The sequence below is a fragment of the Schistosoma haematobium genome, chromosome ZW, assembly GCF_000699445.3.
Source record: "Schistosoma haematobium chromosome ZW, whole genome shotgun sequence".
NCBI lineage: Eukaryota > Metazoa > Platyhelminthes > Trematoda > Strigeidida > Schistosomatidae > Schistosoma > Schistosoma haematobium.
In genome coordinates this window covers 36178310-36205067 of record NC_067195.1, presented here as the reverse complement: position 1 = coordinate 36205067, position 26758 = coordinate 36178310, and the positions used below count along the sequence as shown (strand labels likewise).

At 41.0% G+C, this 26758-nt stretch overlaps 1 protein-coding gene across 1 annotated transcript; it reads right to left on the bottom strand.

Annotated features, from left to right (window-relative positions):
• Positions 1 to 1937: 1937 nt before the first annotated feature.
• On the bottom strand, positions 1938 to 14135 carry MS3_00003425 (uncharacterized protein). Its single transcript, XM_051211224.1, has 4 exons — positions 13773 to 14135; positions 13658 to 13740; positions 13528 to 13621; positions 1938 to 2392 (listed from the first exon to the last, which is right to left on the bottom strand). Exons 1-4 carry the CDS (start codon positions 13918 to 13920, stop codon positions 2058 to 2060), a joined length of 660 nt encoding a protein of 219 aa, XP_051071262.1. The 5' UTR covers positions 13921 to 14135; the 3' UTR covers positions 1938 to 2057.
• Between the last annotated feature and the right edge of the window lie 12623 nt (positions 14136 to 26758).

The window sequence follows — 26758 nt, the reverse complement described above, 5'->3', positions numbered from 1 at the left end:
TGGTACTTTTTGACCTTTCAGTAAGTAGATATCTGGTAAATATATGAGTAGTGTATAAGTAGTCACACACAATTATTGAAACAACGACTTACATCGGTCATCAATAAAACGTATTGTGCAGCAAAGGTCATCATCAAAGAAAGAAGAAGGTGCATGCTTCATTTAAAACCTAAAGTACATGGAAACGATTGCGCCACCTCCCACTGTTTTACCAATTTAAATGTGTGTGTGGTCACACATACATAGGGAGGAGTAATCGTGATCTCAACATTAGGGTGAGTGAACATGTACCCAAATGGCTTCAGAAACAAATATAATAAAGTGACCCAATAAGAGCAGAGGATAAGTATCCATAATCCTTGATTGCTGAACATATAATTGAAACAGGTCACAAGATTGATCTAAATTCAGAATGTGTAGTGTTGTATAAAAGTGTAAAAGGGCGTATACTAAGGTTTATTTAAGCCTTAGCCATACGAAAATTCAGACTTTTTGTGTGTTCAAAAACAGTTTGTTCTTACCTTGAACCTACCCTGGTAATATTGACTTAATATCCAGAATGATTAGGTTTCGCTTTGTGTTCACATTATTATTATTACCCTTATCATTATCCTTATCTCCTCTTACCCCGTTTCCTGTCTAGTTGACCTTTTATTTTTTATATATAAATGCTCTTAACAAGTATATGTGACCAGATTGTTCGAAATGTATTGCGCTAATATACCACATAGTTCTGATAATCTTCGTCTTCTAATATCATTATCGAAACCTATCAAAGGGACTAATTGTTTTAAATAAAGTGAGTTTTGACCTCATTTGCCGAGACAACTGCTACACCTGAGTGACTATTAGTGAAAACACAAACCTTAACATCCATTGTTAAATACTAGACGGTCAATTTATTGAGCCTCTAGGGATTGAATAAATCGTCAAATTTCGGTTAAAAAGTTAGCCTGTCCACTTTTCCGTACTGAGCAAGCTAATTACCATACTTACGTGGATATAAAATGTGGCATACAAACCAATAGCATTTGTATTTTTAGTACAAGAACTTATTGTTCAAGTGGAGCCCAAGGTACTATCTTACTATGAAAGACATTATATATACTGTCCTCGAGTTCAATTAGTTTGTACCAGTGTCAGACCACTTTTTCTTGAACAAACTTCATTACTGAGTAGTCTCTGGAATCTAGTTACATGGCATCACTTGTATGTTACATCTGCGAAACCAATACCTGAAAGGTGCGGACCCAAACAACAATACAATCATGGATGTTACTATAGAACCGATCAGATTTTGCTACTCGACTGAGTAGCTATTTTAGCTTCCTTGGTTGACTAGCACACTGGTATAAATTATAGGCAATTATCAGGCGACCAGTAGGTACAGCTTCATTTATGGTTTTTCACCATCGTTAAGCAGTTTGAGGCACCGCGTCTCGATTTCTGATAAAATGAAAAGACATGCAATACGCGGGATATTAACATATGTTTACAATTTTGTTCAGTATGCATTGGTCAAGTCACAGGTGTAGTTATTTGTAAAGGAACATAATGAGTGAGGCACCACGAGTTTTGAAACAGTTTACGCATTAGTGTCATGGCTTTTTTGTCTTGATCAACACGAAAACAGTTCACAATGCCAACATATGAACTCAGTGTTTCTCATCCAAATTTGGGTTAACGTATTTGCATCAGCTGAAACAACACAACTTGCTTTTAGACACTAAAGCCCCAAGAGAAGAAAGTAGGAAGAATTACAATCCACAGCACTTCGAACTACAGTTACAGTAATTGGTGTTAAATTTTTCTATATGTAGGCCAAGGTGAGGTTCCGTATTATTTCATTCCTTACAGATCAAAACTTAAGACTTTTGTTCACAACAAAACTTCAGTAGAGGACCCTTGGAATAATGGTTAACAAAACCAAAGTTATGTACACAGTAAGGAGAAATTTTAATTTTTGTTGATTTCAATAACAAGACTATTTGAAACTGTTGGCTAATGCTAAACCGTCTAAAACTTATTCACTCTGAAATACAGAAAACCTATTTGTTTTAGTCAAGCAGCATGTTTTTGCGTATGTTAGCATACACTTCTTTCATTTCCTTCCATTTTAGAGCCATATTGTCCATCATTTCAGCCGCACCCGGAGACTTTGGTGTCATAGATTTTCCATCTGCTAAAAGGATGTTTAATTCTTTCTCCAAGATATCGAATCGTTTAAGCAGACCAGCATTTCCTGGTTCATCTCTAATTTTATTCCACTTTTTCTCTCGCTCCTCCTCATAGCGTTGTCCATCAACGAGAAGGAACCAGTGACCGCAAAAGCAACGTGCAGGGAGATTACGATACAAAACCAAACATTTAAGATGATGGTCGTGAGGACTACCTATAAACAGGTAATAAGAAACAAACAACTAGTAAAATATCACTGGATCACGTTATCACAATAACCACTCTTGCTTTTGCACAAAGATACATGTGGTCCAGACACAATCAGAAAAGAAAGAAGTGTCGAGCTCAGTGTTGTAATTGAAAAGAATTTGGTCGTTTGTCAACTCACAATCACAATGCGTTATTATAATGTATTATGCGTATGCACTGCGGCAGAGATTACTTAAGTTTTTGGTTTAAGTAATTATGATGGAAATATTTCACACCGAAGATCGTAAATGACATTTTATGTAAAGGACATAAACGATGTACTCCTAGGAAAGATATTTGAAATTGACTGACATGTAAGATATTCCGGGAAACAATAACAAGTTTGGGTGCACAGACTAATGTGAAGATGCTACACTCTCCCTAGAGTCATAGTGCCATGTCAGTCACCTTTAAACGTAAGTGGTGAAGTACATTTTTATACATTAAGGATACACTAGTCTTCACTAAAAACAAGTAATAGTGTTATCTCTATTAGGACAGAAATTAGATTTATGCACAAACCTGTTAAAGCCTAAAACCAGCGTAACTTAGCTACCAGTTGTATCGTATACTACTAATGAACGCTCATTAAGACGTAGTCATGTGTAACACTGAACATTAAAAAAAATTAGACGATAATATGCCGTAAAATAAAATATGCCTAACGAGAAGCTTGTCAACTAGAATTGTTTCTTTGTGATAAGTGATATTCAATGGTCAGAAGAACTATAGTGTCTTAAGAGGCTTTCGTGAGCAATAAATTATAAATGCCAAGCCAGTCTACCGAAAACAGGTTCACGCCAGTCATTGATGGCATCAATAGATCTTATTGGTTATGTGCACGAGCACTTGATACTACGATGAGCAATATGCAGTACGCAGTTGGGATACATGCTATTGGTGTTCAGTCAGGGGTAGTCTTTAACGGTAGGAATATATCACAATCAGTTACTTTAATTTACAAAAAAGGGTTCTCAGAAGACGAATAACCCCACAATAACCGTCTTAGATGAACCCAAAACTGACCACGCCCATACTTCTTTTCAATGCCTCGACCGTTGTTGCTGCTATGACGTGGTGGTCGGGCTTGCTTGTCGTGATGAAGCGATCGAGATATACTGGCTGCAACAATCGTTTCTCAAGGTCCTACAATGACTGACAGGTTGAAGAACGGTAGAACTAAAGCCACCAAACCCAAGGTCCGAGGGGGAGGTCGTTTTGCTGACTGTACAGAGGTGCAACAGCAGTAAGATGTTCCCTTCAAACAACCAGCATAACAACGATGTTGCCTTCCCACTAGGGGTGGGATTAGAAAAAGTTGACCCTAAGAATGAACCCCATTTATCCCACGGATTTCCGTTTCCAGCAGTAAGGTCCGACAACTACGGAGCCAACACGAAAACTACTCACAAAGAGGTCGTGTGTGACCGACCTCAAGCCGTTGTCCCCTGACAACTGCGGTCACGCTCTGAGGTCACTAAACCCATCCTCAACCAAATTGTTTCGGGTACCTTTAGAAAGATCCTTGCATAGTGTGGGCAACCGGGAAGTGATAACCGTCCTCGTACCTCAACACTCGAAATCAATCTCTTCAATCCCTACTATTCTCTCTGCATCGACTTTCAACTATAAACCTCCTCTCTTGATTTTCTCAAGAGTCACTACGGCCAACGACTCTAGTGCGCGCAACACTGCATCAGGTTTACTGGAACCTCGCTCCAAACTACACATTGGAGCCTCTAAAGTACACACTGTGTTCAATCGGCCAACAGGCCTCCTTGGTTAAAACCCTAGAATCTCGTACCCCTGATGTATACTGTCTCCGGAACACACATACAGGATCTCAGTGTGGTCATTTACTTGACCTCACCTCTCCAAAATGGAGAGCCGACGAGATACGCCCGCCGTGTATCTGGCGACCCGATGGCCAGTTTTCGTGGACTGACAAGTGCAGGCATAGCACTAAGTACGAGGGCGGAACAAGCACTATGAGAGTGGATCCCCGTTAGCAGAAGTCTGTGTGCTGGTCGGCTAAACGGCTCTGTAAGAATTCGGAAGTAAAGGGACACACGTCGTTTCTGCCTACGCTCCCACTGACTGCATCCTGGATGAAGTGAAGGATGACTTTTACAGAAAGCTTGTACTGATGAGTTCTCTGAACATGATGAAAAACGAAAATAAACTACATCTATATTAAGCAAATCTAAAGGACGACCGCAAGCAATGATAGGTAGCGAAGCAAAAGAGATGGAAAAGGTGGTAGCCGTAAGTAACACCAGACAGCTTTTCCGAATAATAAAAGATACCGAGATCAAAAAATGAAGCGTGAGGCTATCTCGGAAAAAGACACTTATCTGTTTTCAGCCTAGACGTTTAGGACGATGAGCGGAACACTCTAAGGAGCAGTTCAGCTGGTCTTCAGCTACTCCACAACTAACCACCACTTCCAGACAGCGTGAGTGGAACATTGTAGACCCCCCCCAACTCTAGTTGATGTTCAGAAGACTATAGCTAATCTAAAACGAGTAAGCGCAGCTGGTCCAGATGAATTGGCTCCAGGGGTGTTTTAGTTTGGTGGTCCAGTTTAAGCGATTAAATTGACTAATATTTTAGCTAAAATCTGTGAGTTGGACGTAATCCCACATGACTGGTTGCAATATATATCAAGGGATCTTAATCATCCTATGACAACCAAAGAGCGATTAGTTTGACTAATTTGGCATTTGGAATCAGGTTGGTTTCAGACCTGGTCGTGGCCGCATCGACCATATATTCACGTCCATCAGGTTTCAGAACACAGGCATGCATATCGTAGTTCCTCATGACTTAAAAGTAGCACTTAACTCCGTAGACCGAGAGGTCATGTGGCAGTGTCTTTCATTGAAAGGTATACCTTAGAAGTACATAGACCTTGTGAAGGCTGTTTACTCGAACACTACTAATCGTGTCAGAGCTTATGGCGAACTGTTATCTGATTTTGCAACCTTAATTTGTGCCCATCAAGACTGTTCACCATCTCCATTTTTGTTCGACTTCATTATAGATATACTGATGGAAATAACGCTCTCGTCGACTGAGTTTTCGGGCATTGATCTCCTTCCAGGAAGTCCACTTATCGACTTAGAATACGCAGATGATATAGTCCTGTTTGGTGAGAACACTGATAAAATACAGTCTTTTGGTGGCCTGAGCGACAATCTCAGGATGTTTGGAATGCGTTTCTCCACCTCTAAATGCACGTTGTCGCTTCAGAACTGGCCTGCGTCAACACTTGAACTAAAGATAGGGAGTGAAGTATTCAAACGCGTTGACAACTTCACTTATCTTCGAAGTCTGGTCATCCCAAATGTATTGCTGTCTGACGAGATTTCAGCACGGATTCGAAAAGCTCGTTTGGCTTTTGTCAACTTACGTCATCTGTGGCGAAGGCGAGATATCTGTCTATCAATAAAAGGACGAGTATACTGCGCGGCAGTTCGTTCTGTTCTACTTTGTGGCTGTGAAACGTGACCAATAGTGGGAGATGCTCATAAACTACTAGTATTTGACTACAGATGCCTTAGAAGTATAGCTCGCATCTGCTAGGATCACCGGGCAGGTAATAATGAAGTTAGACACAGGGTATTATGGATGGGCCACGTGGCACGCATGCCTAAACACCGATTACTGCGACACGCAGTGCTGACTAGTGTTGGGGATGGTTGGAAGAAAGTTAGGGGCGGCCAAACCAAAACGTGGCATCAGTCTCTGAAGTCATTAGCTTCTGGTTTGAGCCATGTTGGTAGGTGCAGACAACTTGGTTGGGGTCCGCGCGACTATCGTAACAAATGGTTAGACTCTGGGTGACATAACTCAGGATCGATCACAATGGTGTAGGTGTATACACCCTTTGTCTTCCCTTAAATCGTGAGATTAAAATTGCCTTATACCTTTATTTCTACGAACTAATTCTTTCTTCCTATGTCCTTTTTCATATTACTACCATTGAAGTGACTACTTCTATAAATTTGGTGTTTATCCTGTGCTAATGTGGTGTGGTAACTTGTACCGTTGCATATATGTGCCTGGTCCTACGTTGTAGCTGATTGACATGAAGGCACGAAATATATATGCACTACATAAATGATTCAATTTATATGGGGGCTGGGATACTGTCCGGGTGCCCGAATCGAAGCAGGTGGTTTTCTTAGGAAGACACTTATCGAGTATTTGAACTAAGCGTATAATCCACAAGGCAATGGAGCAACGGTAAGAGATGCAGTCTCATGGTACTTGGTGACCGAGAATGGGTTAATACATCAGTTGTTCTCTAACGACCCTGGACTCTATGTGCGTCATTGGTTTGGAATCAAGGTTTTCCAACTCCCCTAGGTAGATCCTCCGTATCAACCAACCTGGTTAAACCACCGAACATTCGCTTTTCGCCCTCTCAATTTCGTAAACGTCACTCTCCCTTCGAGAAGGCAGGATAGGACTTCCCTGACAGTGGCTGTATACACGTGGCCATGTGAGAGCATTTGGAGAGGGAGATCGGACCGTTGCATGTGTCTGGTTCTATATTGTGACTGACTGGCTGACTTTCCAATGCTTGGTAATCGAGGCTGTTTAGGATTGTGCAGATTAGTTATAGTACTGCACAGCTACCCTTTCCGATAGGACAGTCTATTCATTTAAAAAAGGATGAGGAACTACCCAAAGCTTATGGTTGTGCCATAATTGAGTAGGATTTAATATTAGTAAACCGCATTTACAGACCCCGGCAATGCCATTGTGGCCTCACATTGAAATCAGTATAGCGCATTGACATGACTACGTGAGCATGGAGCAACCTTAGTGCTATTACCTCAGTGGTTAGCACAGTAAGATTTAAAATGTTACATATGATTAACCATACATCACAACACTAAAACTAGGAGGAAACCAAAGGTATTGTTTCAGTTTGGGAAGGATAGGAGGCTCGATGGCCTATGTTAGTCCTGGCAATGGTGGTCTCTCAGTTGATCCAACTTTCTTTTGAAAGTGTCGACGGATGGAGCCTCAACCACGTGCTGAGGTAGTGAATTCCACTCGTTGATGATTCGATGGGAAAGTCGATGGTCAGCTGACAAGTAATTTGTTCTCGGCTTATGAACTTTTTTTGAGTGTCCTCGTAAATTCTCTGTTTTGGAAGACAAGAAAAATGAGGGCATATCAGGCGCAAATTTGGCACTAAGCAATTTGAAAACTGTAATCAAGTCGCCTCTAGTTCTGCGATAAGACAACGGGAAAAGGTTCAGCTTGGCCAGTCGAGATTCATACGGAAGCTTCGCCATTCCGGGAATCAGCTTAGTCGCCGTTCTCTGAACCTTTTCCAGAAGCTCACTGTCTTTTTTCAAGCAAGGGCTAGCCGCTTGTATGCAGTACTCAAGTTTGGGACGTACGAACATTGTATACAAAGTCAAAAACGTTTTGGTGTCGACATGACTAAAAGCTCTACGTATTGACCATAACGTTCTAAAACCTTTGGCGGCTATTGCACGGCAGTGTGCAGTAGTCTTTAAGTCTTGGCTAACGATAACTCCTAAGTCATTATATGTCTGGACGACAGGTAGCTCAGTGTTATTCATCGTGTATGTATCTGTGCCTTGATGACCGATGTGCATCACAACACACTTGGAAGTATTTATCGGCAACTGCCATATTTGAGACCATTCAGATAACTTCTTCAGGTCATTTTGAAGTTCTAAGCTATCACTCTTACATCGTATCGTTTTCCATATCTTGACATCGTCAGCATATAGCAAGATCGATGATGATAGGAGACAAGGAAGGTCATTTACATACAAGAGGAATAGCACTGGCCCCAAAACTGTACCCTGGGGCACTCCACTAAGCACAGTTTCCCAGCTAGATAACTTTGAGTTCACCCGAACTCTTTGTTGACGCCCAACTAAGAAGTCTTCTATCCACATCAATAAATTACCTCCAATTCCGACATTTCTTAACTTATATAACAGCCGGTTGTGCGGAACTTTGTCAAAAGCTTTACTGAAATCAATGAAGGCGACGTCTACAGGTAGCTTTTGGTCCTTAAGAGCGCACCAGCTTTCACGAGCCACTAATAAGTTAGTGAGACAAGAGTAACCTATTCTGAAGCCGTGCTGCTTCTCCGAGAGGATCCGATTTTTATCGAGATACTTAAACAGCTCCTTCCGAATAATCTTTTCTAAGATTTTAACAACCACACTAGTTAGGCTAACGGGGCGGTAGTTCTCAGGTTTGTGTTTCGTACCTGTTTTGAAGACAGGACTTACTATGGCATTTTTCCAGTCTTTTGGTAAACGACCCTGCGTAACGGATAGGTTAATGCATGTACTTAAAGGGCTTGCAACGAAGTTAAATAATTCCTTCAGTAGCCTAGGATGTAATTCATCGGGCCCCGTGGATTTACCTATGTCAAGCTTATTTAGCAGACCAAAGACATCGAGTTCTTTAATGGTCACGCTATCCAGTGTATGTATGGGGGATCTGTATACGCTGACGGGAAGGGCGCTTCTATGGTATATACGTTGCTAAAGTAGTTCGAGAACACTTGAGCCTTACCAAAGTTGTCTTCCACTAATGATGAAGCAGTACTGTCTCCCCATAGAGCAGGAATATTTCCTCTTCTCTTTGTCCTTTGGTTTAGATAAGAATACAATCGTTTAGGACATTCTATGGATTCCTTAACAAGTTTTTCTTCGTAGTTTTCTAGACTTACGGAGGGTCGAGGCACAAGTATTCCGAGCCTTTCGATACTGAGATTTTGACTCATCAGTCCCCAGTAACCTAAATCTATCCCACATTTTCCTTTTCTTACGGAGAAGGATACGGACCTCCCTACTGAGCCATGGTGGTGAGCTTTTCGGCCCCTTTGGTATAGTCCAAGGGATGTGAGGTGTGGTAACTTTTAAGTATGAATTTCGAAATGCGTTCCAGGCCGTTTCAATGGAGGACTCTGGGTCTATTGTCCAATCTATTAACGATGCTGAATGCATGATGTCTGGTATGTTTGCTTTCCAGACGTTGGGTCTGGACTGGACTGACGCGTGCTCGTGACTGGCAGTTATGTGGAAGTCGAAAGTTAAAACTGCGTGGTCACTTTTACCTAAGGGTGGCATATGGTGGAGGTTCGCAACATCATCCTCATAGTGAGTCAGTATAAGATCTAATAACGATGATTCAGTGTCCGGATCGTACCTTGTCGCTTCTTTCACATGTTGCACTAGAGCACATGTGATAACCCCATCAACTAGTTCCTGCTCGAAAGAATTCTCCGACGATTTAGTTCGCAGATTTTCCCAGTCTACCATAGGTGCATTGAAGTCCCCTAGGATTAGACATTGACCACTTTGGGACCAAGTATTGAGACTGCTTAACAGGATCTCATTTGCCTCACAGCTTGGACTGCGATAGACCAAACCAATCAGCAGCTCTTGTCCCTTGCATTTTAAGCGAAGACTAACTAATTCACACGTCCCACTCTCATGGGATACACTATCGATAATGGCAAATGGGATAGCATTCCTAATGAATAGAGGTACTCCCCCTACTTTGCGCTTTTGTGTTCTGTCGGCCCTTACTAACGTAAAACCCTCGAAATCAAGTTCCATACTGTCTATAGCCTGTGTCAGCCAGGTTTCTGTTACTGCGATTATGTCTGGCTTTGTAGAGTCAATCTGCACACTTAGTTCCGATCGCTTATTAAGTAAGCTTCGTGCGTTGGTGTAACATATCCGAAGCCTGTTTAAGTGCCTTCGTGCTTCACCCAGAGTGGCTTCGGCATCATTCTCTGTCGAAGTCTTACAACCCGAAAATTTACAATTTTCAGGTCCTTTTCGCCAGCGTCTAGCCTTAGTTGTAGTTCTTTCTCGGCTTCCCGTCTTTTAACACGGTCTGACAGCGGTAGGTCCTTTCGGATAAAGACTCCTGAACCCTTTAATTTGTGTCCATTTTGTAAAATCAGGTCACGTTCGTTCGAAGAGCCGAATACCACTTTAAGCAGTCTGGAATGATTTGGTTTCGAGTCCGTTAGACTCCCTAGTCTGTACACCTTTAGCAAGGTGACCCCGGTCATATTTTGAGGCATGAGTTGATTAAGCAGCTGCCTAATCAGTACAATGTCATGCTGAAAGCGAGCTTTAGGTTCAGGGCTCTCGCTCTCCTTGATTCTATGAAAAATAGCTGATCTGTCGCTATGATCAGCTTTCGATTTTTCAACTACTTTTACGGGGGCAGGGTTCCCTTTTATATCCCTACTTTTCCTCCCTACAACCTGTACCCATTCGTCAACGGTGCTGGTAGAAGCAATAACAGTTGCATCAAACCTAGTGTTGGATTTTGGGGGTTGTCGACGACCTGAGAGGTCGGGTTATGGTTACCGCTTGAAACCGATCGAGCCTTGCGTTTGCGGCTTCTAGGTGTTTCCTGTTGGATCCCATCTGGGAGACGGGGAATAGAAGACCCTACTTTTCTTGACCTTTTGTTTAAGGCAGGCCCCATTGGAGACTGCTTTTCCTTCTTTGACGGGCGTAAGTCATCTATCACCGGACTAACCTTAGTTTCCTTCACGTTGATTTGCGTGTCAACAGATCGAGTGCTGTTTGACGCGTTCCGACTATGCTTGCTAAAACACTTCTTTGCAGCATCAACCAGTGAGATGGCCTCGGTTAACAAGCTGTTTGCATCCGAGCAGCACTGTTGACAAAGCCATACACAACCCTTCTTACTGAACCGTTTGAAAGCAGCAGGCGTTGAGTTCGTGCAAACTTCGTGGTACCAGCCTTTGCACTCGTCACACTGCATGCCGCTTTCAACAGGATAACGACAACCCGGACGTTGGCAACTGCTTTTTTTACACTGTCCGGTCATTTAGGAGGGGTTTTTTTCAATATGCGATGATACCCAGAAACAAAAAGAATTATCGATGACCAAAAAAGTGAAGAGCTGTAGATTGCTAGGGCCAAAAGTACTAACAGATACAATTGGAAAAGAGGTACTCAAGAGTACCAACGACAAAACTAATTGAGAGAACAGTAAAAACGATACTCTAGTCGAATACTTTAACTGAAATAAATTCAATTAAAGTGAAAACAGTAGTCTTGATACGTAATAAATGATCAAAACAATGAAATTTACTCAGCGAGGAAAAATACCACTGTCCTGACTCTCATTCAGTCAGTCAGTAACAACGTAGAACTTCGTACGTACGTACATCAGTTCGAGTTGCCACACCACATTAGCACAGAGATGCAGTTGTCGATTCAAATCCCATAGTGGTAGACGTAATAAGAGTATAAGCAGTAATCGGGAAGATTAGGGTTTGGAGATGTTATTTAAAGAGTATAATCCAGTGAAATAAATTTGGAAAGAGGAAAAAAAGAAAGGGACATGAAGAAATCAGAAGATTAGAATTTGGGAGAACACAAAGAGTAGATGCACCTGCGCCATTCCAAACGACTTTGAGCCATGTCATTCAGGGTCTCTAACCATCGGTTGCTTTCATCTCGCGGTCCCCAACCAGGTAGTCTACACCTACCAACATGACTCAGTCCACTTGTCAGTGATTTCATGAACTTGTGCCATGTTTTGGTCTGTCCGCACCTAGCTTTCTTCCAACCTACTCCCATACCACTGAACATAGCACGTCGAGGCAGTCGGTCGTTGGGCATACGTAACACGTGTCCCAGCCATCTCAACTGATGAAGTTTCACTACTTCATCAATTGATTTGCCATCCTTACCTAGTACCCGTTTCCTAACAACTGTGTTACTTACTCGATGGTCTCATGATATATGAGCAATGTTTCGAAGACACCTATGATCAAATACTAGTAGCCTACGGATATCCTCTACTCTTACCGGCCATGTTTCACTGCCATAAAGTAGGATGGAACGAACTGCTGAGCAGTAAACACGTCCTTTGGTTGATAGACGGATATCTCGCCTACGCCATAAATGACGCAAGTTGGCAAAAGCTAGTCGGGCTTTCTGTATCCGTGCTGAGATTTCGTCACACACCAGACCACAAGGGCTGATGAGACTTCCAAGATAAGTGAAGCGGTCGACACACTCAACTACTTCACTCCCTATCACTAGTTCGGGTGTCGATGTAACCCAATCCTGAAGCAACATTTTGCATTTCGAGGGAGAGAATCGCATCCCGAACATGCTTGCATTGTTGCTTACAGTGGTCAGAAGACTCTGCATTTTGTTAGCGTCTTCACCAAATAAAACTATGTCATCAGCATATTCTAAGTTAACAAGTGAACCTCGCGGTAGGAGTTCAACCCCTGGAAATTTAGATGAGGAGAGTGTTATCTCTAAAAGTACATCGACGACAAAGTTGAACAAGAATGGGGAGAGTGGACAGCCCTGACGAACACCACTTGAGGTAATCAATTCTGATGACAGTTCGCCATAAGCTCTCACTCGACCAGTTGTGTTCGAGTAGAGAGCCTTTACAAGGGTAATGTACTTCTTTGGTACTCCTTTCAGTGACAAACACTGCCATAGAACCTTACGATCAACAGAGTCAAATGCCGCCTTAAGGTCGAGAAATACTACCATTGTGGGGCGTCTGAATGTGTGTCTGTGTTCTAGAACCTGACGTAGAGTGAATATCTGGTCTATACAACCACGTCCAGGTCAAAAACCAGCCTGTTTTTCCCTAGTCTGCTCTTCACGAGCTTTAGTTAGGCGTCGAAGTATTATTGAAGCTAATATTTTAGACACTATATTAGTCAAACTGATTCCTCTGTGATTGTCACAAGAGGACTTTTGTCCTTTCTTATAGACTGGCACAATCAGTGATTGAGACCAGTCAGATGGGATTACGTCCAGTTCCCGAATTCTACCTAAGACCTCGGTTAATCTCATTGCTAATACTGGACCACCATCCTTAAAAATCTCAGGAGTAAACCTGTCAGGGCCTGCTGCTCTCCCTCGTTTCAGATTTCCTATGGCTTTTTCAACTTCGTAAAGGGACGGAGGACCTACATTAACTTGCCATTCAGGTTGACTGTCCTGACCCTAGGCTGTTATTACGGTACTAGCTTGTGAGCCGGTGAGAACTTCAACTTACAGTGACACCGCTGAATAGCTCTGACTCTAGAACTACCAACGAGATTAGGATTTTCTTTAGTACTGGACTTGATTTCTCCACGACCGGTGTCCGGCTAAAGTGATCGATCAATTTGATTAACCTCACATACTTCTACTTCTGAAATCTCCATGATAAGATCCTTTTGCAACCACGACAGCTTACTTTCCACAGGGACATTCAAATCTCCAGAATCTATATCAAGCTTAGTGAAGTCTTTAGCTAACCTGTATCGAAAAGATTATGGTTGCTGGTAATAAATTTGAGCATTCTGTCTTTTATTCCACCGGCAACAGTGGGACTCGTTGAAGACGAACATCGATGTAGCAACCTCACTATAGTCGACGCCCGCCTGGAAATTGGACGGAGAGCCATTAAAATGATGATACTTGGCGCCTAACCCAAGGCACGACTTCCACACGAACTTTCCAATGTTCAATCTCTTTCTGAGACGTCCATACCTTACTGGATAAAAGTCGAGTATCTGAAAGTGTTCTTCATAAGTTGCAAAATTGAATTCTGGAACTGATTCCGTGCCTAGCCTTCGGATATGTATCGGTGTATGCATCTTATTCGCGAGTGAAGGAGGTAACGCTGTTTATATACACTAAATGGGGCCGAATAAAATTACTTAAGATCAAGTAGAACGTGATCACACTGTGTAACCTCTTGCTTTTCATACTAAATATAATATTCTCGTCACTGCCCAAATGTATTCTTCACAGGTCCTTAGCCGTAACCTCTTACTGTCACGATAGTATGGGTCTGTATAGACGATGTGACTTCCACATGAGGTCTGATAGATTGGGTAGTCATATCATGGCATATATGCAATTGTAGATTATTTCTATTATTCTAGTGAGGTAGGTAAATGCACTTGATACCGACCTAGACCATAACTTAATAGGCTTATGTTGATAAAGGTTGTATGTTACGGCTAAGATGCTTAAAAACTGTTTTCATATGATTCCTGCATCATTACGGTCTTTTTTGTTTGAGCTATTCGGAACCAACAACCAAGAAACTCCCTCTTCGACTTGTCGAAGACAGGTTACATGGCGGGATTTGTTTTTCGGGTCGGAGACAAATTGATCGCCTGGTTTTATATGACACTGAATTTTATTTTCCCTTATCGTCTCTGTCCATCTGTTCCCTGGTTGTCTGAACTGCATACATATACTGTCGTCCATAGTCCGCTTTCATTCCGCCCAGTAGTACCTTCCAATCCTTAGCATTTGGAGTATGACTCACTTAAAACATGTGTGAACCGTTTGTAGCTTTGACTGATTTGTAGCATAAAAGATAATTTGCAGTAAGAAATCCTGGTGAATGTCCACATCAAGTTAAGGATGAGCTTCCCAATCAACCAAACAAGAAGTCTAGAATACGACATTTGAATATGCATTTCCAGTAAAAGTTCATGTAACCTAGTGTATGAAATCCAAGAGGACTAAATATCGCCGGATGTACGCAGTGTAGCATACCCGAACGCCATCTGGTACGGTGCATTGGGCGGGCGCTTTTAAACAAGGGTGTGCCAAATGAAACTTGTCATGTCCGCATCAAAGTTGAAGGATTACAATGCTTCCTAGATTTCAGTATCACTTATCAATACATATCCATATATCAACAAAGAATTCTAGCACGAGAGTTGGTGTTAGCTTTACATTCAAATTATAACCTGGTTTTCTAGCCATAAACTCTAATGCAAATTTTTTAAACTAATTTGTAGCTGTTTCGGCCATAGTAAATTTTTCGTTTTTTAAGGTCTCATTATTGTCTAAACACCATCTGTAAAATATAGTCCCACCGGCTAACCTGTACTATACAAACAACTCAGAGTGGTCATAAGAACAACCTTACAATTATAAACAAACCAGTCAAGATCCTCGTTTCAAAATGTATTGAAACTTCAAAAAAACGGTAGGATTTCGAAGGATGTAGAATAATCGATACAAAAGACAAACTTGCTGGTGTAAACCGTGATAATGTTGTCTCACAAAACATTCAAAATACCAAACTCAATCCAAGACACGATTTACAAGGAAAAGCTATCAATACTGAATTTTCACCAATATCCGTAATATGAGGTTGTCACCAAAAATCAACATCAGTTGTAATCGTGGAACGACATCTAACCACACGAAATGATGAACTTCGTGCAAGGACTCAAGGGGACTTATATTGAATCTGGTCGATCGTCCATAAACCATAATCCCTCAGTCAAAATATCTATGCTCTGATTGTGTGTTCAACTTAATAACTAATGTCGGTGTCAATAGATTTCGATATGAAAAGACCGACATTTTCAGGACTTATGTTGGTGTCAGAAATGAAGAATTAATTTCCTAGATACCTAATTCTAAACTATTCTCTAAGCTGTTGAGCACAGAGTCTTAGCTGAGCCAAAGTTAGAACAAGTAAGCTATTTTGTTTGATAAACTTGATCTGCTTATAAAATGTAAATTAACACTGTTAGTACAAAAAATAAACAATACAGTGTCAAACAAGGAAAAGGAGAGACATAAATAACATTCTGAACAGTAACTAGAGGATAGGAAAAATGAGTAGACAGATTGAATGTTTTATAATGAACATAAAATAGTGATTGGTGAATAAACAAGATGTAGCTATACAATATCAAAGAAAGTTTGTGGTGGGAATTTCATGTTATCATTGGTGGCTTCGTTTGTCGACCAAACTCTACACCGACTTCTTTTCAAATGCCTACGTGAACGGAGCTACAATAACATAACAGACCAAAGAGTCCCACCGGCTGATGATTTAATGTAAAACTCAGTAGTAATCCACCCAATACCTTTTTATAGGATGGTGAAAATCTTAACTTTTCCTCACAAGTTCTATATTCCATAAGATAAGGGAGTGAGCTTGTAACAGCTTAGGTCGGTTGGTTAAGAGTTGACCCCAAACAACTAAGCATATGCCAAAACAGTATTGTTCAAGTATTCATTCACTTCCTTATTTTGTATAAGCGTTATATTCCCTAATATCTTATATTGAATGTTGAGAGCCTTTGTTTGTCTGAACAGATAATCCCACACTCCACTGTGACTGCGCGAAGATCGAAATAAAGACCTATTCACTACTTCTCTGGTTTCTTCTATCAATAGCACGAGGGTTACCTTAAGGCACGAAACTGGTGAGCTCTTTTTGAACACAAATTTAACCTCATTTCTGTTATTAACATTTTTTTTTACTTAATCGTAAAAGCAAACCTGATTATCCGTAAACTAAGTTGAGTATATAACTAGTTTATTCCGTATTATCTTAAGTTATTCGTGTTATAGTAACCATTTTTCGTGCTAATTTTATTGCTATATTTGTCACATACCTCATGTCAGACTCAATAGAAACCCATAATCTGGAGGATTTGTCACCAGTGGAGATAGACACTGTTATGACTACGAAATCTCGACTTCCAGAATTTGATCGTAGTGATCCTGAGTTGTGGTTTGCTCAACTAGAGCATTATTTCACGAGACACAATATCAAATCTGAAGGGATTCGCTATAGAGACTTGTGTTCTATCCTTCCTCCTTCAGTCGCCAAAGAAGTCCGTGACTTGATTTTAGATCTACCATCACCACAACCATACACCATCTTAAGACGAGAGATAATGAACCGTTTATCATTATCAGATAGTCAAAGAATCCAAAGACTTTTTCAAGGTGAAACACTAGGTGATCGGTCGCCGTCACAGTTTTTACGTCACCTCCAAGTCTTAGTGGGTGATAACACAGTGGGTGAAGCAGTCCTAAAACAAGGATGGATACAAGCTCTCCCATGCTACGTCCAACACTGTTTGGATGCACAAGATCCTGAAACCCCATTATCTCATTTAGCGCGTATAGCCAATCAGGCACAATAAATCACACACAAAAAGTAGAATCAGCAAAAGACCCGGTCATAGAAGGACTCATTGCGAGTGTTAAGAGTCTCACTGAGGCTGTCACCTGAATGCAAATGGGTCATAGAAACAGGAGCAGGTCGCCACAACGACCACGACCCAAGTCACAAATCATGTCACAAATGTCCAGACAATCTGAGCAGTTTTGTTGGTACCACTGGAAGTTTGGTGTCAACTCAACCAAGTGCATGCAACCATGCGCCTGGCCTAAACATAATTCTAAGACAGCGGGAAACGAGTAACCCCTCCCCAGGTCGCGACGACTGAGGAGGGGCGCCTAAACAGTCGCTTGTTTTATGTTAGAGACAGAAACTCGGGCTTGAATTTCTTGGTGGATACTGGCGCTGCTCTTAGCATCATCCCTCAACATAAAACTGAGATTAGTCGAGAAACATCATCAATTACACTTCAAGCTGCAAATAAAACTAAAATTGCGACATTTGGGCAGAAAACTTTAACCCTAGATTTGGGGTTCAGGAGGCAATTCCCTTGGGTTTTCACGGTAGCCGACTTAGATCTGGCAATACTGGGGATGGACTTTCTAGAGAGATACGAATTTCTAGTTGACACCAAGAAACGGCGATTAACACTAAAAGAAACTTCGTATTACACAAAAGGCAAAGAAAGTCACATCAGCTCTCTTAACTTGATTCACACTCCCCCAGTAACAACAGCGAAATTCCAAGATATACTCGCGGAATTTCCAAACTTAACTAAACCAAACCCACAGCCTTCTAAAGACAAACTAAAAGTAAATCACACTATCAAAACCGAAGGTGCACCGGTTTTCGCAAAACCCAGGAGACTAGCACCAGATAAGCTCAAAATCGCTAGGGCCGAGTTTGATTATATGCTACAATTGGGTATTATCCGTCCCTCTGATAGTCAATGGGCATCCCCTTTGCATATGGTCCCAAAGAAGAATGAAGGTGACTGGCGACCGTGCGGGGATTACAGAGCCCTCAACCGTCAAACCGTACCAGATAGGTACCCAATACCGCATATCCAAGATTTCACAAACGGTTTACAGGGTGTGAACATATTCACTAAAATTGACTTAGTCAGGGCATATCACAATATCCCAGTGGCTGATGAAGATATTCCCAAGACAGCTATTACAACACCCTTTGGCTTATTCGAGTTTGTACGCATGCCATTCGGCCTGAGAAATGCGGCACAAACATTTCAAAGATTCGTAGACAACCTACTTCGAGATATTCCATTTGCGCAGGGGTATATAGACGACTTGTTAATTGCCAGCCCCGATTTGCAATCACACGAACAGCATGTACAAACAGTGTTGAAAAGACTGGATGAACATGGAATAAACATACATCAAAGTAAGTGTGTTTTCGGTGTTCAAACTTTAGAATTTCTCAGTCACACAATAAGCCCAGAAGGGATTAAACCGATCAAAAAAGAAGTAGACACCATCAAACAATACCTCATACCTAGTTCTCTAACACAACTGAGAAGTTTTCTAGGTCTAATTAACTTTTATCGCAGATTCATACCAGGTTGTGCACAATTAATGCAACCTTTGACAGATTCACTTAAAGGAAAACCAAAAGAATTCAAACTGTCTTCTGACGCCGTCGAAGCTATTAAACAGCCTTAAGATAAATTAGTTCAAGCAACTACGTTGATGTATCCGAATTCTCTTTCCCCACTTGCTTTGATGGTGGATGCTTCAGATAAAGCAGTAGGCGGTACCCTTAACCAACTGGTTAAAAACGCCTGGAAACCAATTGCTTTCTTCTCGAAAAGACTCGCTCCAGCCGAAACAAGGTATTCTACCTTCGGGCGAGAACTTCTTGCAATCTACCTGACCATTAAACACTTCCGACACATGTTAGAAGGTAGGGAATTTATAGTCTTTACACATCACAAACCACTAACGAATGCACTAAAAGCGAGAGCTGATAAATACTCACCTCGAGAAGTCCGACACCTTGACTATATATCACAGTTCACAAGCGATATCCGACATGTCAAAGGTCAGGACAATCAGGCGGCAGATGCTTTATCTAGGCTAGAAATGAACGTGCTACAACAGTCTACAGTAAACTTCGAGACGTTAAGACACGAACAAGAGCAGGATCTAGAATTACAAAACCTGCTTAAAACAAACAATTCAAGTCTTAATTTAAAACAGTTCCCATCACCTGTCGATGGTATTCTGATCTACTGTGACACGACCAAGGCAATTCCGCGACCTTTCGTTCCCAAAAGTATGCGAAAGTTGACATATAATAACTTTCATTCTTTGTCTCATCCTGGCGCAAAAGCTTCAACAAAACTAATCAATGCCAGATATATATGGCCGAATTTACAGAAGGATGTACACAAATGGGTTAGAGAGTGTTCAGCATGTCAACAATCAAAGATTAATCGTCACACAAATTCACCCATAGGTGTTTTCTCGCAACCAGATGCACGTTTTGCCCATGTGCATATCGACTTGGTAGGTCCTTTACCACGTTCAAACGGTTTCAATTATCTTTTTACATGCATAGATCGATTTACCAGATTCCCTATAGTCATCCCGATAGCGGACATCACAGCGGAAACAGTAGCCAAAGTTTTCATGCAGAACTGGGTAACCATTTTTGGTACACCCATAACAATAACGACGGATAGAGGAGCGCAATTCGAATCCGAACTATTTAATAACTTGGCTAAACTTCTAGGCTCCAATAGGATACGCTGCACTGCATATCACCCTCAGGCTAATGGGATGGTAGAACGTTTTCACCGTCAGCTAAAAACCGCCCTTATATCTCACTCAAACCCCAATCAGTGGACAGAATTCCTACCGTTAGTTATGTTGGGAATACGAACATCTGTCAAAACTGACGCACAGTGTTCAGCTGCGGAACTGGTTTTCGGAACAACTCTGAGACTACCAGGTGAATTTATTAACCCTAATACTAACAGTCAAAAACTTAATTTAGAAAGTTATGTAGATCAACTACGGGACCACATGTCTAAAATTAAGCCGATTAATACTCGTGAACAATCGCGCGCCGTATATATACCTAAAGACCTAAGCAATTGCACACACGTCTGGATAAGATGTGACAAAATAAAAGCACCACTCAGTCCTCCATTTGAAGGTCCTTTCAAAGTCGTCTCAAGAAAATCTAAATATTTCGTGATAGAAAAACATGGAAACATCGACACAGTAAGTATTGATAGGCTAAAGCCGGCTTATCTAGATCATGAGCCACCATATGTGTTGTTAGATCGTTTAACTGACAAATCCATTACGGAATCGAAATGTAAATATGATAAATCTTTACAAACGACTAAAACGGTTCGCTGGGCACATCCAATTAGTCAGTCAAGGATGTTGACAGTTTCGGCTGCAGGATAAAATCTAACCACGTAGCTAATCACACCCTGAATCTACTTAAAAATAATTTTTTTTCCTCATTCCGCCTCACCGACAACTCCCCAGACCTTTTGCCTTTGATATATACGTGTTATGTTAAATATTTTTTTTAAATACTGGACACATAAGCTAGGTATTCCAAAACGATGGCTGAGGATTTTAATCAAACTCATACAACTAACACTGGCAAATACAACGAATTCAAAAAGCAACCCAGGCGAGTTTTATAATTTCTTTTTCTGGTTAATTAACTATGTTGGCTGTACTTCTTATATATTTATATACATTTTTCACGTAGACTGGCTATACATATATACCATGTGAACTACTTCTAAGTTTTCGGTTGAGGATATGTTTAGTAGCTTGATACGATTAATACTACTATTAATAAGTAGTTTTCTAGACAAAACATTTTGGATTAAACCATGGTCAAGCACTTATTAAAGTTCTCATCATTTTTTTTCATGTTTAGGAAACTTACGTAATGACTTAACCAGTTTTCCTGCAGCATGCTTTTTAGTGTGATCATATAACCTATCTTTATTGGCAATATTCAGATTTTTTAAAATTTCTGACATTTAAGAATCAATAACCGTGAAGATGTAGTACAGTGCGTTACTGTAAGGTTACTATGTTAGCCGCATTGATTCCACATACCTAATTTTAAACACAACTTATAAGGGAACTGTTTAGTAATCATAACATTGAACTGACGATAGGAATATCACGACTATGCTAATGTTAAACCAATTATTATTAGTGGCCCATACAAAGTTCTGGAACTTAACATTAGCGTAATAAAAAGACCTTTTATGTCAATAACTGATATATATATATATATATTCGTTGGTTTAAATATAACGTAAAATGGAAATTTACTGAACTTCTAGTTTTTCTTCTATAGTAATAATATTGATGTAAACAAAGAACTTATACTTGTCCAATATGGCACTTTGATATATCAATCTGTCCTCTTGTCATTTTTTCTCTCATATGTGAGCGAGTTACGGGCAACAAACATCGTATTGAAGGTGGGTCTGGTGAACAAAAACGCAGGCCCCATACGCACTCGAACCTCTGCCCTCCTGAATGCTAGACCGCGTGCTTAGCCGCTCAACCACATCAGACCACGGAGGAAGTGACTTCAATATTTCCTTACACCAATTAATCACTCATAATACTAATGAGTAATAGGACTTACACACTTCTGAGCTGCAAACCAATTCGTTACTTGGATGAATTGACGAAATATTGCTTCAATATATCATGCATACCTAAATCAAACCAGAAAAGGGTATTTGACACAACTGTACTTGATCCGCATACTCTACACATACTCTAAACAACTAGTAACCAACACTATTTATAGGGTGTCCATTTATATCTCTGACCCAATTCGCAGAAGCTGGACCGTTTGCCTGATTTATGCCGACTGTTCTGAAGCTTTAAACTATTCCCTTCGTTTCCTATCGTTACTTTCATCTCTATATTCTGAATGTATAACGAGATATGTGATGACAGAAATCTGTAAGGTTCTTTTACATGAAGAAATAATTACATTCATCTCATATTGCGCTTTGGAGCAAAACACTTAACATAAGTTCATGTCAAGTACAATACTTAAGTTGCTGATACATCATGGTCAGTTAATGAAGGCATTACTACCATTATTATCATTAGGCTTCAAAAATGGAGCCGATGGTTTTCAACCAAACGACGTTGCAGATTATGATCCATAGAGAATCCATTTAGTATATTCCGACGATAATATGTGAGAGAGCCCTTCTGTGTATGTTTTATTCCTATAACTATTCCCTTGTTTCCTTTAGATATATTTTTCCTTCTGTTTTCATCTGAAATTTACACGCATAGTGTTGTTCTTTTGGTTTGAAGGCAATGATTACCGTGTTATCATTACTGTATTGTTTACAATTTCTGGATTGTGATCAACTCTTCGGTGTCATTATGGTTGTTGATCACTGTCTCATTTTAGTTTCGCTCAATCCCTTGACTTCTATGGTTGTCATATTTAGCGGATACATTCTTGGTCATTACTACTGCGCTATACAACTCCTGGATTAATACCACTACAATGCAAGCGACACTAAATTATTTTCCAGCTCTCTCCCTCTCAACAGTACTGTTTCGAAGTACCCAAACTCTGAGAGAGTTATTTCAACTGTTTTAAAGCTATCATCTATATACTCTGACCTAGCGCATTTTTAATCCATTTTATCCGGTTTTTTTACGATCGTAGACGTTTGCTAGGATCTATAAAAAAATATACATCACCATGGTCACGAAGAATTCATACAAGTGAAACGGATGCCGTTCTGCTGTCACCCCTGGAATGCAATGTGACAATTGCAAGGGTTGGTTCCACGAAGCATGCACAGCTTTTACAGTAACTGCTAACAACAGACTTGATTCCCGAAAATTCTGTAGACGATCGGACCGCCATTAACAAATAGAAAAAACCGAGTGTCACCTTCTAAGAAGCAGAATATCCCAAGTATTGCGGTGAAATCTACTGGCGATTTGGCTGTACAGTCTACCCCTAGGATGTCCAATGGGTCAGCAAAGAGCACAAGAATCTAAAACCCGATTCAACCACCAAACGACAAGTTACTCAACCAAGACGTACCCAAAAACCTGGGAAAACAATCACGGTTCGTGACGATTCTCTCATAATCATGAACCTTAAAGACAGCCCTGACCTTCCCCTCAACCTGCAGGAAAGATTAGAGGATGCTTTGGGAGGAGTTAAACAAGAAGTTCTAACGTCACAGAATAGAGCTTTTAACGGCCATATGGCTTACTAAAGGAAAGGAATATAAGCATAAAAATCACCGAAGACTACTTCGTGTAACGCTCACTAACGCTACCGATGTAGAGGATATCTTACTGGCTAGTCATTTACTGAAAAAGTGAGAATAAAAGGATACTGCCTGATATATCGCATTTTAAGCGCAATCTCATCCAACACATTCCTACGGAATCTTACGAGTTTTTTCGCGGAAGAAATATTGTTGTTCAAGGTGTACCGAAAAACATGGACCACACAAACTCTGATATTCGAGAGTGGAAACTCATCAAGCAGTCCTTGATGCTCAAAAACATTGACTCAAGTGTTGAGACTAGCCAAGAAAGACGGGAACTCTAGACCTCGGCTGACGGAAAGAACCTTCCCATCCTCCCATATGGCGGCTGCAGCTCTGGAAGCATGTCATGACAACAGACGCCAGCTGCCAACCATAATCCATATGCATCCGGATAGGCCACATTATGTCAGGATCATGCACAAAGGAAAGTTAGAGCTGATTATTCCACTTGTGGACTGTGAAGATCACAAAAACGAAGTTGAAAGAATAGGTGCTACCAACTCGGAAAACCTTATATAGGTAGGTTACCTGTCCATTTACAAAAGGTTCATACAGATAAACGGGATGGGAAAGCTTACGCATTTCAAATCGAATGCATGCACTGTTTATACATGAACGCCACGAGTTCGCCGAGTAAAATGGATAAGCCGTATCAAGTCAGTACTGTTAATAATACTTACCTTATACGAATATCTGAAACATGGATATCTCAATTTACGGACTAGGAGCTAACAGTACCCGGGATGTCATTGTTTTGCGATGACAGAAAAACAGTAATTGGGGGTGGAGTAGCCTTATACTTACGATCTTTCCTGGAGGTACATCAGGTGCACAACCAGTTTATCAATGTTGATGAATCCGTATGGTGTTCAGTAAGATTGTCTATCAGTTCGAGTGTCTAGTTGGGGTCATCTACAGAAAGTCCACTGGTGACATCGAGTGTGACAATCGTATGTTGGGAGGATTATGTCGTCTTGGGTTCACTCATATCCTAATTCTAGGGAACTTCAATCATCCTAAAGTCGATTTCGCGGAACGCGCCTTTATTGAAAGTGAAGACTCTGCCGAAGCTCGGTTCTTCAACCTTATTTAGGACCTGGGATTATTCGAAAATGTGAAGTTGGCAACTCGTTGGGGAAACAGTCAAATACCGTCTCACTTAGACTGGGTATTTACAAACGAAGAATTCCTAGTTGACAACCTCTCAATCCTGGTTCCCCTGGGGAAAAGCGATCATATCGTCATAGCCTTCAGTTTTATCAGCAAAACTGAGCTAAGACATCCCGCCAATAACAGGCGCTGGAATTTCAAACATTTGAATGTGTTAGATTTAGAGGACAATCTGCAACAGGTGGATTGGGGTGTTCACAATTAACTTGATGTGGAGTCACGCTGGGATTTCTTACTGCACACGATCTTATGTTCTACAAAGCAGTCTATTCCCCAAATGGTCCTCAAAATCTTCAGGCAAACTACAGTCATCATGGACCTCACTCTTCGTTTGCCAAGCTGCGAAAGGCACTACTGAGCGGAATACAAACCTACCGGTAACAACGGCGTCTACAGGCAATGAAAACATACAGAGAACATATGCACAAAGGCAATAAGAGAAGATAGGCTTCAGTAGCAGATAAAGCTTATCTATAAATTTGTCTTGATCCGAAAAGCTGGCTCTCTTCGACAAGCTAAAATCAGAGTTTCCCAACTGCTAGGTCCTAAAGGCCCGACCAACAACGACGGTGATGCCGCTAATCTCACGGCTGAACAGTATTCTCGGACATTTTGACCGAGCACATTAACTTTATTGATGAAAACTTCATCTGTAACTGCACAGGAATTTCTGAAGTGAACCTGAGAGCTGACTTGATGTACCGGAAACTGCAACACCTAATATAGACACTTCTCTTGGTCCGGATATGGTTTATTCCACTATACTGAGGAGAACAGCTTCAATCCTGGCAACACCGCTTAGCGTGATGTTATCACATTCGCTAAGCCTAGACACATTACCGGGAATTTAGAAGCTGGCTCACATCACACCAATTTTCAAAGTAATTCGAACCTACAATTTACCAACCGGTGGCTCTTCTCTCTATACCTTCATAAAATATCTCGTCCCTGATATACGACTGTAAACACGACTATTTATTATCCTTAAACTTTTTTTCACCCAACAGCATGGTTTCAGGAGGGGTCATTTTTGTATAACCAAACTGCTGACGGCGGTGAACAGATTGACAACCATCTTTGATCGCAAGGGGATGGATGACATCATTTACCTTGACTTCTCAAAAGCTTTCGACAGGGTCAGCCACATAAGTCTTATCAATAAGGTCAAACGATTGGGTATCAAATTACCATTAATTGATCGGCTCACTTCATCTTAGGGTCAGGGTTAACTTCAATTTCTCTCAGGCTATGTCCTGGTGGGGTCCTTCAGGGTTTAGTACTAGTACCTCTTATTTTCTTGATTTATATAAACGATCTTCCACAACAGGTATCGTCTGACTAGTCGCGTTTTGTTGATGATGTGAAACTTTGGAAAAAGAGGCGCAACCACGAGGATATACTGGCACTGCAGAACGATCTGACTCGACTTCATAGTTAGGCAGATGACAACGGACATACCTCTAACACTTCAAAGTGTAAAGTAGTCCATCTGAGACATGTTGCAGACTACAGCTACAACTTAGGCGACCCTACAGTTTGAAGTCCTACGCTAACTGTGACAAAAATGCCTTTCAAGCAGACCTTGCACTGGTAACATTGAAGCGCATTTTTGGCCAGTTTGACGGGAGAACTTTCCACATAATCTTCAGCAGTTTCACTTGTCCCATTTAGAGTACGGAAACATAATATTTCCTCTCCCACTCCAAAAGGATAGGGACACTCTGGAACGTATCCAACGGCGAGCCACGAAATCAGTTCTGGAACTCAAATTCAAGCCTTATGAAGAGCGTCTCCAATTACTAAGCCTTTACTCATTAGAGTATAGGCGTCTTAGAGGTG

What these genes read in the sequence shown, in the direction of transcription:
- MS3_00003425 (XM_051211224.1), bottom strand. Translation starts at nt 13,920, where the DNA reads ATGGCTCTCCGTCCAATTTCCAGGCGGGCGTCGACTATAGTGAGGTTG. An exon ending in TGGAGATTTCAGAAGTAGAA is followed by an intron (nt 13,622 to 13,657) that starts GTATGTGAGGTT and finishes CGATCACTTTAG; the next exon opens with CCGGACACCGGTCGTGGAGA. An exon ending in AGCTATTCAGCGGTGTCACT is followed by an intron (nt 2,393 to 13,527) that starts GTAAGTTGAAGT and finishes ACCTGTTTATAG; the next exon opens with GTAGTCCTCACGACCATCAT.